At 38.5% G+C, this 13,957-nt stretch overlaps 1 protein-coding gene across 2 annotated transcripts in view; it reads right to left on the bottom strand.

Moving 5' to 3' along the window:
* cntnap2a (contactin associated protein 2a) overlaps positions 1-13,957 on the bottom strand; it is a 521,370-nt gene that overhangs the window by 347,328 nt on the left and 160,085 nt on the right. For both annotated transcript variants that reach the window (XM_052113320.1, XM_052113321.1), the window contains exon 2: positions 4,366-4,476. In XM_052113320.1, coding sequence (XP_051969280.1) covers positions 4,366-4,476 — 111 coding nt within the window. The remainder of the gene's footprint in view (positions 1-4,365; positions 4,477-13,957) is intronic.

Below are 13,957 nucleotides of genomic sequence, written 5' to 3'. Positions count from 1 at the left end.
TAGTTTACTTGCATATTGTTCTGGCTGGGGCGTCAATAATTGATACATAGGCACTGACGTTAGCCAATCATAACAGTGGGCGTTAACACTGAAGTCTTAAATGGAAAACGCCCCCAAAACAGACTGTTTGAATCAGAGGATGAGAAACAGGGTGGGAAAAGGTCATAAATCACTAGATTTTAAAAGTTTTTCTTAAAAAAAAAATATATTAATACTATAATTGCACCTAAGGGAACATAATAATACAATAAAAAAAAACCATGTCATGACCCCTTTAAATCTCTTTTCCATATACCTTTTCCAAATTTAGAGTAATATGACTCAAGTAATATATTCTGTACAAGAAATATAATTATTAAAACAACTAACATTATACATAAGTCATCCCAAAAAATAACACTTAACAGAGTTTAACTTGTTTCTGTACAATGCATACGAGCATCCATTAAGCATTCAGGAAGTTATCACTACCAACTGTCAACATCAAAGAAGATAAATACAAATCCTGCTTTACTCTGATTTTGTGCTCTCGCTGTTCTATTTTCAGCCTGGAACTCTTTAAGATGTATTAGTAAGGCTAAATAATGCATCATTGGCTGGCATATGGGCAGCAGTATTCGCTCATTAGCTGCAACAGTCCTGTATGATGCTGCTCAACTAACTATAACTAATGAGCCAACTTCTGTGACATCATCATTGCTTTGGCCACCACAGTGCCTTGGCAAAACCCAGGAGATGATAAACCCTGGCAGAACCAGACAATTTTGCATCTAAAAGAGACATTTTTCACAACAGATACTAACATGCTGTCAAAACTAACAATACTTTGCTCTGTAGCTCGGTGAAATTGGAAATGGATTGTTTGCAGTGACTGTCTTGAAGCAAATTATCTTTAAAAAAAAAAACTGACAATGTGATCTCAGTGGAACATGTGCTGTATGGATTTGGATTTCATTAGAGGGTCCCTGATGTCATTGCTATTCATAATATTCAGAAAAATTACTTCATCACATATAAAAATGACATAATTCATCGACAGCATGAACTCCAGACTTTGCCCAATTATTCACAGTCTTAATGATGAAATAAAAAATGTGCAGATCGATGACAACTGTATGTCTGCACAGAATAATTCACATCTGGTCCAGAACGACATAATGGACAGGAATGACATCTCTTCAACTCCACTAAGGCATCATTAACATGCATCATGGCCTATGACTTCAATGCAGTAATGAGAATCCAATTCATATTGATAACCAGAAAAAGAAATACAACCAAGACAACCAAAAAAAGAATTCATCTGAAATCTGAGTGTCTCTTCAAACATTTCTCACCTTTCCTATGTGTGTTAAAAGTACACCAATAGGTGGATAAAAAGCTGTCATGTCATTGTTATGAAGCGGCCCCATGTGCGAAAGCTGGCAGGTTGAAGTACATGTTCACTGGCCACTAGTGTGGCCCCCCTAGGCCAAGTGAGGCTTCAGAGTGACACAGAACCCTCACTTGCTATGGTGACTGCTGATGCAGGTAGTGCCAGAGGGCAAATCCCATTGCTTATTCTCACAAGCCCTACTGGCCTTCTGTGAGAAAGGGTTTGAATAGAAATGCTGGCCTTACATATACCTGGAAGTTGCATTCAGCCTAGCAACCTGCCAATCTTGTGTACTTTTGTGCTGTCAGAATCTTTACTCCTGACTTTAAAGTAAGTGAGACGAGAAAGGATCTGCTTGCATTTCAGTTTTATCTAAACCTAGCAAACTAAAACTATTTTTATAAATAGAAACAGATAGTTCCGGTCCTCTAATAAGCAAGACAATAGCCTTGTAAGAAAGTCATTCAGTTATGGAACAACATAAGTGTGGGTAAACAATGACAGGTGAACTATGTCTTCAATTATGCCTTGGGGTCATTTAAAATAATTTTAATTAGCAAAGCAAAAATACAATTTAACTGGCCATATTGTGTCAAAAATGTAAGTTACTCCATATCAAATTGTTGATATGTATACACTTCTAATTCCTATTTTCCAAAGGACTTTCTATAGGGATTATTTCAGGTAAACTGGAATATACAGTATGTGGACCAGGGCTCAGCAGATATTTCTACAGAGTTATTCATGCTTAGGCTAGGCAGTGCTATAGTTTTACAGATGTTCTCCTCAAGGATAGCAGATTTGTATAGAGCTCACACTGAGTCTGGTTGCTTTAAGCAGCTTGTGTAATTTAAGGGATATTTACAGTAGCAATTTATATGACATTATTTTGTGTACGTAATGGAGCCCAGTGACTCACTGATCTTGGAAATACCATGTCATTTAGATGTTTTATAATCCCTCCCACAGCTTCCATAGTCACCCACAGAGACATTCCTATATAAAACATGCATTTGGAGTTGAACTGTTCCAAACTGAGAGCCTCACACTGCAAACATTAATAATGCTTCTGACTCACGATTAGCAGTACATTATAACTTGTGTTTAATTATTTTTGCTTTCTCCTTTTCTATTACTCCTTCTAAAAATAATTAAATTGCATTTGCAATGACAAAGTCATGAGGAACAAAATCAAAATAACAAATATGTAAATTGCATATATCTCATAGAGATAAATTACTGTGTTGTCACATCTGTTGTACATTTTTGCTCAATTAGACTAAAGAACATAGTTATTCTAAAAGCACAAGTTTGGGATAATGCGATGAGCCATTGTAATCTGGTATTTCAAACAACATCTCCCAGCTGGAGTTCTTGAAGTAATTACTCAACAGTGCAATATAGTGTATGGATGTGTATATTCGCCTGACAAGAAACTAGATTAAGTCTGTGCACCTGTGAATTTTATATTATATTGTTTGCAATAAAATATCCCAAAAGCCTAAGAGTGTTTATTGAGGTATTGTAATGAGACAGAAGTGTTTGTTCCTTCTGTTGTCAAAATACCACATTTGTGGGCATGCAATTTTACGAAATACCAAGCTATAAAAAGTCAGATTTCTTTGATCAAATAGTTTATTATGTGACCAGGAGTGAGGGTTATTCATGTTTTTTAGACATTATAGTCAATACAGCTGAATTTCTCAAAAGATGAATACAGCATTCTGATTAAAAGTAAAGGCCAGCATCAGCAAATCACTGTCAATCATGTTAAAATAAAGATTTTTCTAAATCTATGAGCTTATTATCATTGTCCCATGTCTGCCAAACATGCTGAGTTGTCCAAACATCATCTGCAGACTGAAACTGAACTTTTGGTTGGATTTTAGGATCGAATGCACTTAGCTGCATAGGAAAGCGGATGCACCCTTGCTCCCTGTTTAGTGAATGACTTAACCTCCAGTATGCTGTCTGTCTGCACTGTCTGTCAAAACATTTTGAAATGCACTTTATTTCCATCCTAACTCCATATAAAAATGTTCAGCTTTTAGATGAATACATTTATTCTCAATGTGAAAATGCAGAGTAAATACTATATAGGAATGCATTTACTAATGTTAAAGAATAGCACCTTATTGTACAGTGTTAACAAACAAAAATATAACAACATTTTGATTAAAATGAAGTGATATGACCCACATATTTGTTACTATGTAAAGTTATTAGAAATAATGAACATGTTTTTGGAACATCTGTCCAAAAACCACTCCACAGCACTCATCTGAGTACTTAATGGATATCAGCCCTCCAAAGCGAGAAAAATTAACCAAACACTTAAAGCAGAATATCAAACAAAAATAGAGACACTACTCTTTACAACCAAACAGGTTAAACATTTCAAGAGGTTTCTTTCCAGAGGCACTTTTTTTGGCACTGTGCTTATAGAAGCAGATAATGGAAATCGATGCCATGGTTCTTGGTTATGTGACTTAATGTATCAGATGTTTAACCCTTAAATGACTACTTAAAGTGTCCAGAACAGTATGCAATGATTTAAATTCTGCATTTTGAATAGCAAATCCAAAATAGCGAGTCCTTGCATGAGGATGCGGGGTCGCACAAAGCGATGGCAAAAAAAAAAAACATCCAGTGATTGTAAATGTTTGTATATGTGTTTACATACTTACAGTTTCTATAGTTTGGGGACAAAACTGGCCTCAAATGTGAGCTAAATCTGACAAAATCTCCTACTATGGACATTCGGCAATGTATTTAATTGGAAAATTAATAAAGCAAAAATATATTAAGCAAATACTGTTAGTATAAGTTACTGTTAGTATTAAAATTCAAAAAATGCAAAAAGTTTTCTTTTAGGGGAAGGGTTAGGGTCTGGTTTAGGGTTAGTCTATCTATGGAATGTCCCAATTTAGATTGCAGAGTATACTTGTGAATGGGCGAGTAAAATTAGGGGCTCCTGGCAAGGATTTTACCTCCTCTCTTGTTTAGCTTGGCGTAACCAGGTGCATAACCACTGGTGAACACAGAGGAGCTGGTGAAGGCATTATGGGGGAGTGGCGTGACCAGCGCTTCATCACATTTTTCTGTAAAGAAAGAAAAATAAAGAGAAAATGCTGACATTATAATCACACAAAATAACACAACAAACAACATTGAAGCAGCACAGATCTCAACTTAAGAACTATGTAAGAAAAAAAATGCCCTTGCCACAAGCTAACTGCAGGCTGAATAAAGAAATGAGTGAACCACATGTTTACTGAACTGAAATGCACATCATGACAGAGCTTTTGTGACTGCAGGCTCTATTAACACAACAGCATATAAAACATTTGGAAAATGGTGCCAGCAATCCCATTTGTCATTACTCAGGTATGAGGGCTTCACTGTTAAAAGGCTAAAATTCTAAGCCTTTTAAATAGAAATGGGTATTTATTAGTCATTCATATTATTTAGTCATTCAGTGTACACACAATTCAAGATATTATTATTTGTAGGTTTTCATATGTAAATTATGGTTAATACCATAAAATATTAATGTACTGCCAGCATTTAAAGCGTAAAGGGTTTTATGATTAAACTAGTGCTTTCAGTCAAATTTTTTTTTATTATTGTAATTAATCACATAATTTTTGTAGTGAATCGCAATTAATCGTAGATATTGAAAGTGCTGAAATGTGACATTTTATATACACTTCTCATGTCAAAATGTATTTATTTTCATATTAGGAAAGAAAACAAAACAAAATGTAACAACATAATGCTTTATTAACATTTTCCAAACAAAGCCTTCCACAATATAAAGACTGATATGCACTAAAATTGCACCAATTCAAGTAACATTAAACATTTCTCAACGTCTAATTAAGAGTTTCACTAATTGAAAGAACTAGTCCCCACATAGGTTGCATTTTCATTGCAATGGACATTCAATCTCTCATCCTTCAAGATATTAATCTGGTGGTAGAACTTCTTTCCTACAGGAATAGTAAAGCTGCGTTCATGATTCGCATCAGACCATTAACACCAGCATCAGGCGCCACTTTGAACTCCACATGAAGATAAAAACATCTCATTCTGCATTTTGGTGATAGTTAGACTTGATGTGCATCTGTGGTAATTAAAATGTTCCTTACATAGGCTGAACAATACTTGATTTCTATCACAAATCCCAACAGGGCTTGTTTTGTACACCAAATAGCATTAAGAGGTCCTTTCTCCATAATTTTATCATGTAAGAGCTGCTCTGTGTGTGTGTGTGTGTGTGTGTGTGTGTGTGTGTGTGTGTGTGTGTGTGTGTGTGTGTGTGTGTGTGTGTGTGTGAGTGCAGAGATTATTTTATTTACTTAGATGACGAGAGTGTGTAATGGCCAACTAGCGTGTTACAACAGTACCGCTAATAGAATGTCTATGGGACCGCCGCATTATGCTATTTTATGCTAAGCTTGTAGGCTCCCCTTGGTAGAACATTCAAGATACTGGTCACCATTAACTTGCATTTTATGGACCTACAGAGCTGAGATATTCTTCTAACAATCTCTGTATTTTTCAGAAGAAAGAAAGTCATGCACATCTGGTATAGCATGAGGGTGAGTACATGATGAGACATTTTTTATTTTTGTGTGAAGTATCCCTTTAACAGTTTAGATGTTGTGAATATGTAGTTCCCCTTCTGTCACTCACTCAACGTTGTGTTGATGTAATGACACAAGGGATCGCTATTGGAAGCCCCAAAACACCTCAGATCTTTAAGAAAACGCCAATGAGAATTGGCAGGTGGAATTTGCATGCCAATCCCCTGGACATATAGTATAAAAGGAGCTGGAATGCATCCATTCATTCATATTTTTTCTTCGGAGCAAAGTGGTTGTGTGTTAGTGAGCTGAATACTACTGCTGGTCCGTTCACCTCTCAAGAAGCGTATGATTAGGATATATGGTGCATTCCAGCGGCTTTCTCTCCATCTGCACGTCTAGTGCAGACTAAGCCCCTAGATGCTTCAACAGCACTGAAAATGAGTACATATTCTGTGCAAGAGTGCATTTTCCTATGCACTGTAGCAAACACATTGACGTGAACATCTTTTTAAAGACATGTCTTTTTAAAGATGCCCTTCTGTCTCTGTGTAGTTTCTGGGTGCGGTCATTACCTCTCCACCTCTGATGGCCACGATCGCTGCCTCTGATGGCCACTCTCCTCCTCTGGATTCAGCAGCAGCTGAGGTTAGGGAGGATGAGGAACAAGTCACCCTTGTGGTGCCGTACTGGCCCACCCAGACTTGGTTCACGGGGACGGGGCACTATCTGGCACCCATGCCCAGACATTTTGAACCTCCATGTCTAGTCCCTGAATGGGATTCAGAAATCCTAAGTGGTCAATCACTCAGGAATGGGCTCCCTCCACAAGGCTGCTGTATGCCCTGAAGCAGCGTGTGTTCGCAAATTAGTGTTCTTCCCGAAGCGAAGATCCTCAGAAATGTGCAGTTGGATCACTGCTTTCCTTCCTGCAGGAAAAGATGGAAGGGCTGCTGTCCCCCTCCACCTTGAAGGTGTATGTAGCTGTTATATCGCACACCACGATGCAGTAGACGGTAAGTATTTATGGAAGCACGACTTGATCCTGGGGTTCCTGAGAGGCATAAGGACGTTAAAACCTTCTTTCCGCCGCACCTCTTTCCCTCATGGGACCTCTCCATGGTCCTTCAGGGCATATGGGGAGCGCCATTTGAGCTCCTAGAATCAGTCGAGTTGAAGGCCGTCGAATTGAAAACCACCCTCCTGACCGCGCTCACTTCCATCAAGAGGGTCGGGGACCTGCAAGCATTCTCTGTTAGCAAAACCTGCCTGGAGTTTGGTCCAGAGGACTCTCACATGATCCTGAGACCCCAACCGGGCTATGTACCAAGGTTCCCATGACCCCTCTTATGGATCAGGTGGTAAGCCTGCAAGTGCTGCCCCGGGAGGAGGCAGACTCAGCCTTTTCATTGCTGGGTCTGGTGCGTGCTTTGGCATCTACTTGGATCGCACACAGAGCTTTAGATGCTCTGAGCAGCTCATTGTCTGCTTTGGTGGACAGCGGAAAGGGAGCGCTGCCTCCAAACAGAGGCTTGCCCACTGGATCGTTGATGCCATCGCACTGGCATACCAGGCCATGCCCGCCCCCCGGGAACTTTTCGAAATGTTTTGAGGCATTGGTGGAGGCTTCGTGCAGTCCAAGTGCATCTGCTTTTATGCATGCAGTAGCCTGCTTGCACCTGCAACAGCAGTTCATATAACACAGTTCAGCTGTTGTAGCATTTTGTATAGGCTTTCTACATCGACACAACATTTGAGTGAGTGACAGAAAGGGGAATGTCTCGGTTACTGTTGCAACCTCCGTTCCCTGATGGAGGGAACAAGACTTTGTGTCCCTCTTGCCACAATGCTGTATTACCCGCTGAAATGTCCAGGACCTTGTCTCGGCTCCTCAGCACAAAACCTGAAGGAATGGATGCATTCCAGCTCAATTTATACCCATATGTCAGGGGGAGTGGCATGCAAATTCCACTCGCCAATTCTCATTGGCCTTTTCTCAAAGATCTGAGGCGTTTTAGGCCTCCCAAGAGCGACCCCTAGTGTAACTACATTGACACAGTGTCTCGTTCCCTTCATCACGGAATGGAGGTTATGACAGTAAAGAGATGATGCACTAAATTGGCTGCAATATCAAAAATAGGAACAGGTTGTCTGACAACTAACGACGCATTGGACACAGTTAAGTGTAAATTGTTTACTCATTTTATCCAGTTCAAAACATCTTGCAAGTGCTATATGAACCAAAATCAGACATCAACAGGGTGAGCCAAACCACATGAATATTCTGATGATGATCACCAAGGCAAACAATATTATGCAACACATAAAGACAGCTCCCAGATACAAAACTATCCCAGAGGAGACGCAGCAAAAGTGACTGATAACGGCAGTTTGGTGTATTCAACATGAAAGCACAAACAGAACATCCGCTATATGTATTTGCAGCTTTAGATGCAGTGCACTCAATCACTATCCCCAGAAGGTGATGTGAGGAGGGTAGAGACGCTGTAGATGTCTGAAGCCTGATGCTAGTTCTAATGATTATCTGTGACGTTCAAGCATTATTTAGTTATTTGTCTCCAAATCCCAAGTCAAATCAGTCTTTTGACCAGAAGTATCAAACAGAAATGCATCTCACACAGATGGCTGTCCTTACCAAGAGATATGTCTTTTTATCATTCTCACCAGGCAATCCACATTGCCCAGAGGAGAAGTGAAAATAGTATACTCCGTCATATGTGCCTTCTCAACCTTTTTCTGGATAGCTACCAGAAGTTCCCAATTAAAGTTAACATTTTAGTGTCAAGAGAGAGTAATTACAGTAATCTGCATTGCATTATTATGACAGATGGAGACAGAAAACAAACAAGTAATTATTTAACAACATAAGGCATCTTAGCATTTCTTTTAAGAGCAGAGATAACAATAGTGCTCAAAGCAGGTAGACTTGCTTCAGTGAGTGATGACAAAAGACTGTAAAAATGCTTCAGTAAAAAAACAATAATAATAATTAAATTGGTTAATGAGTAGTTACTGTAAATTATGTAAAATGTGTTTTTATATATATATATATATATATATATATATATATATATATATATATATATATATTTAAAAAGACAATACATGTAGTGTTACGGTAAAATTTTGTAAAAAAAATTTGATGTAAAAAGTACCATTTTCTGTATAATTAAAGGTTAAATCTATATTGTGTTTAACAAGAGAGTATGTGTACTTTTTACAGTAAATTATTGTTAAAAGTATGGTAAAAACAGTAATCGGTTGTTCCCAGAATTCACTGCGTGACCCATTGTTTCATTATATTTTATGGGAATAGTTATGTTTCTTCTTATTTTTTATATCAGTTATGTACTTTGGATGTTCTGTTATATTTGATGCAGTTTAGTTAATGTTTATTGCATAATTTTTATTTAACGTGTTACCCTGGTGGTGTTAAGTGTTTGTGTGTGTAAGGTATCTAAGTCAGGTTTGGGGAATGTACAATTAATTTTAAATGATCGTAATCAATGATTAATCATACGGTTTGAACTAGATAACAATACATACAAAAAAACGCCCCAAAAAGGGCTTATATAGTCCAAGAGTCTGCTTCAAACATATATAGATAATTAAACACAACGAATTATAATCAATTAGGAATATACATTATATGCAGACAGGCTATATTAATTTTAATAACACCTTAATGGAATTGACCCGTAGGCTACCGCAATCAGTCAGTTCGTCCAGCGAACCGCTTTGCTAAATACTCCTGATCAATTCCCTTGAAGGTTTATTATTAGTTATAAGCCTACTCATCAAAGCACATTAACTTACTTTGATAATATCAGCTCGTAGCTTTAGATCGCACATTAAAGAGGCTTTGTTTTATGACCAACAAACACAGACAATAATACAAGGAACTAGGATATATCATTACACTTAACAAACAAACATTTAACATAGAATAAACATAAAATAAACAAAGTAGACACAGTAAGGGAAAATGAAGAATTATTAGAAGTATGGCAAACTTATTTCAACAATTAACCCTTTGGAGCCAGCACGGAAATTACACACTGTAACGCATTTGAATTTCAATGAAATAATACTTGCACAATGGACCTTTGTGTGTCTGAGCAAGACATGAGATGGCTTTCTGTCGGTGTTTCCAGAGCGTGGGTGGTTCGCGGAAAGTTCGAAGCGTCTTAGAGGGTAACTGTTGAAGAGTCGATGGGTGTTCCGGAGGGTTGCAGAGTGTTCAGAGGAGTCCGAGGGAGGGGAAGAGAGAGAGTTGAAATGTTGTTCCGAAGGGGTCCAGAAGAATGGGGGAAGGGTGCAGAAGAGAAGAGATGCCGGGGAAGCGAAGATGCAAAAGAGTTGAAATGTTCAGCAGAAGAGAGCGAGAGTCAAAGTTGGAGCTTGACTTTTAAAGCAGGGAGGTCACACCTCCTTTGGGAGAAGTGACCCAATGAGACCCCTCCGTTTTGGGCGCGAGTTTGTTTCTTTGTTCTGCCAAGGCTCTTCATTTGCATACTTTACGACAGAGTCCTGGATGTGGTTTGAATCACTCAAACGATGGTAACACATAGCAGAATACGTTTTAATGTGACCATATATACACTCACCTAAAGGATTATTAGGAACACATACTAATACTGTGTTTGACCCCCTTTCGCCTTCAGAACTGCCTTAATTCTACGTGGCATTGATTCAACAAGGTGCTGAAAGCATTCTTTAGAAATGTTGGCCCATATTGATAGGATAGCATCTTGCAGTTGATGGAGATTTGTGGGATGCACATCCAGGGCACGAAGCTCCCGTTCCACCACATCCCAAAGATGCTCTATTGGATTGAGATCTGGTGACTGTGGGGGCCATTTTAGTACAGTGAACTCATTGTCATGTTCAAGAAACCAATTTGAAATGATTCGAGCTTTGTGACATGGTGCATTATCCTGCTGGAAGTAGCCATCAGAGGATGGGTACATGGTGGCCATAAAGGGATGGACATGGTCAGAAACAATGAAAGGTAGACACTAAGGGGCCTAAAGTGTGCCAAGAAAACATCCCCCACACCATTACACCACCACCACCAGCATGCACAGTGGTAACAAGGCATGATGGATCCATATTCTCATTCTGTTTACGCCAAATTCTGACTCTACCATCTGAATGTCTCAACAGAAATCGAGACTCATCAGACCAGGCAACATTTTTCTAGTCTTCAACTGTCCAAATTTAGTGAGCTCTTGCAAATTGTAGCCTCTTTTTCCTATTTGTAGTGGAGATGAGTGGTACCCGGTGGGGTCTTCTGCTGTTGTAGCCCATCCACCTCAAGGTTGTGCATGTTGTGGCTTCACAAATGCTTTGCTGCATACCTCGGTTGTAACGAGTGGTTATTTCAGGCAAAGTTGCTCTTCTATCAGCTTGAATCAGTCGGCCCATTCTCCTCTGACCTCTAGCATCAACAAGGCATTTTCACCCACAGGACTGCCGCATACTGGATGTTTTCCCTTTTCACACCATTCTTTGTAAACCCTAGAAATGGTTGTGCGTGAAAATCCCAGTAACTGAGCAGATTGTGAAATACTCAGACCGGCCCGTCTGGCACCAACAACCATGCCACGCTCAAAATTGCTTAAATCACCTTTCTTTCCCATTCTGACATTCAGTTTGGAGTTCAGGATATTGTCTTGACCAGGACCACACCCGTAAATGCATTGAAGAAACTGCCATGTGATTGGTTGATTAGATAATTGCATTAATGAGAAATTGAACAGGTGTTCCTAATAATCTTTTAGGTGAGTGTATATATTCAAGTGTATAATTTGATACCATGAAACGTGTATTTACTACACTTAAAAGTGGATATACATTTTAAGACCCTTATTTAAAGCTCCAGAGTTTAACTAACACAACTAAACAAATTTTTACTAGTTTAATCTAACTTCAGAAATACACAACATACAGGGATTAAACGTATTTCCTTAAAAATAAACCCTTCTAGGTTTTAAAATGAAAGACACACATTCTGTTGCCAACTTTTCACGTGCCTTGCTCACATGGTACAGCACGAGGATTTGGAGTGTAGATTTGAGTCACATGGGCAAGGCGGTTTGTCAATAGCGCATTATACTTCACAGACTAGCTGGCGCTATTCCAGTGATTTAACAAGATTTAACAGTGGGTTCATTGTATTCAGAATCCATGACTCCATGATTCCCCTTCATACTCTACATGTGTGTGATATTGAGCACTGCCTCTACTGTACATGTTTTTTGGTCATTGCTTCTGGAAGGAGCACTATTGAAAAACTTTGTCACCTTGCTCCCTTTGGTAATTACTACAGTGATTAAAAATATATTAGAAAGTGAAAAGCAGATTTTTAATATATTACACTTATCATTTAATAATATAAACTATGGTACTGCAATGCAAAATACACCATAAAAAACTAAAGTTTTAAACTGTCAATTTTTCAGGTTGTTCTGTAAAGTTATATTTTTACTGATATTTTTACAGTGTACAACAAAGGCCTGCAAGACAAAGATAAATGTGAAAAAGAAGAGGTTAAAGGAGAGGGATGGAGATGGTGTAGCTTAGTGAATAAAGGTAACCACTGGCTGGTAACCAGAAGGTTGCAGGTCCAAATCCCTTTAGTGGAATCCATGAACTATCGTAATTGTGACCTTGCGCAAAGCATTTAACTCTTAAACATAAAGATGCCAGGTGGATTGACCCAGTGCTAGCCCTGCAGACAAAACCAGCATATGGTGTGTTTTGGATGCTGCACCCCAGTATGTTGGTATGAGAATGTCTCCACCAGGCTTTTTAACTTTCTTAACCAGCAAATTTAGCTGGTGAACAGCTTAGCTATGCTTGACCACCAGCTAGACCAGTCCCAAACCAGCACTAATTAGCATTTCACCAGAATGGAAATTAATGTTTGTCTAAGCTGGCCTTTTAAGGAGGGAAATGTACTGCAAGTTGCTTTGAATAAATATCGCAGCTTTTATCAAAGTGGAATAAAGCAACAGACTCAAAAATCTATTATTGTGGCCTGGATTTCATCAACACAAAAAAGTCTATAGGACATGGTAACTCCACCCTGACTGTAAATTTGCAGAGGAACACAAATTTTAAGGTTATTAAAGAAATTGATAAAGTCAAAGAATTACTCAAAGTGGAAAATGACTCCTTGGTGTGTTATCAATTATATATTCTGCATTTCAGGGAAAGTCGTTCTGGAATAAGCCACCCAAATCAAACTTTCCAAAATGCTTTTCAGATAATTTACAATTACAGTATGGCTTCATGAGCAAATGTTTCTAACAATAGTAAAGACTTCATTTTTGTACTCACTGTAGAAGACTGTATTGGAAAGCTTACTGTAGCTTTGCAGATAGCAAACATCAAGGACTGTTTGACTTGCAATCACCTAAAAGGAGTATCTACAACTTCAGGGGAGAGTGTAGGATCCATGATCAGTCCAGTTCATTTTCAATATTAAATCTGGGGAGTGGAAATAGTGGAAATCAGATGCACCAAAAGTCAGGCTTGTGGCCAGACCCTTTGTTGAGAGACCTGCAAATCGTTGTTCAATCCTAGAACAAATTTCACTGTATTCCAGAGAGGAAGACAAAGGAGGATCATGTCACAAAAATAGATTTACTTGTCCATGTGACATTTTCATCTGCACAAATATTCTGCAATGAGCAAATAGCACGCTTTCTAACCAGCTGAGTGACCAAAATAATGAGCTGACCATACTGTTATTCATGCTCAAGTTTCTGGTATTACAAACTCAACAAAGTTTGAAGACACTTTGGGTGCAATACTTCAGTGCATTACTTGCCTTATGTACAAACCACCCACAATGCAGTTTAACCAGGCCCTAAACATGCTGAAATAGCATTGCACCATGAGTATTTAAATAATTGGCATTGTTTTCAGCCTCTTTTCTTTGTAAAGTAAGCTCATTATACAATGG

This window comes from Xyrauchen texanus, chromosome 41, assembly GCF_025860055.1.
Source record: "Xyrauchen texanus isolate HMW12.3.18 chromosome 41, RBS_HiC_50CHRs, whole genome shotgun sequence".
Classification (NCBI taxonomy): Eukaryota; Metazoa; Chordata; class Actinopteri; order Cypriniformes; family Catostomidae; genus Xyrauchen; species Xyrauchen texanus.
Note: the sequence above shows the minus strand (reverse complement) of the source record. Positions and strands in the feature narration are given on the sequence as shown.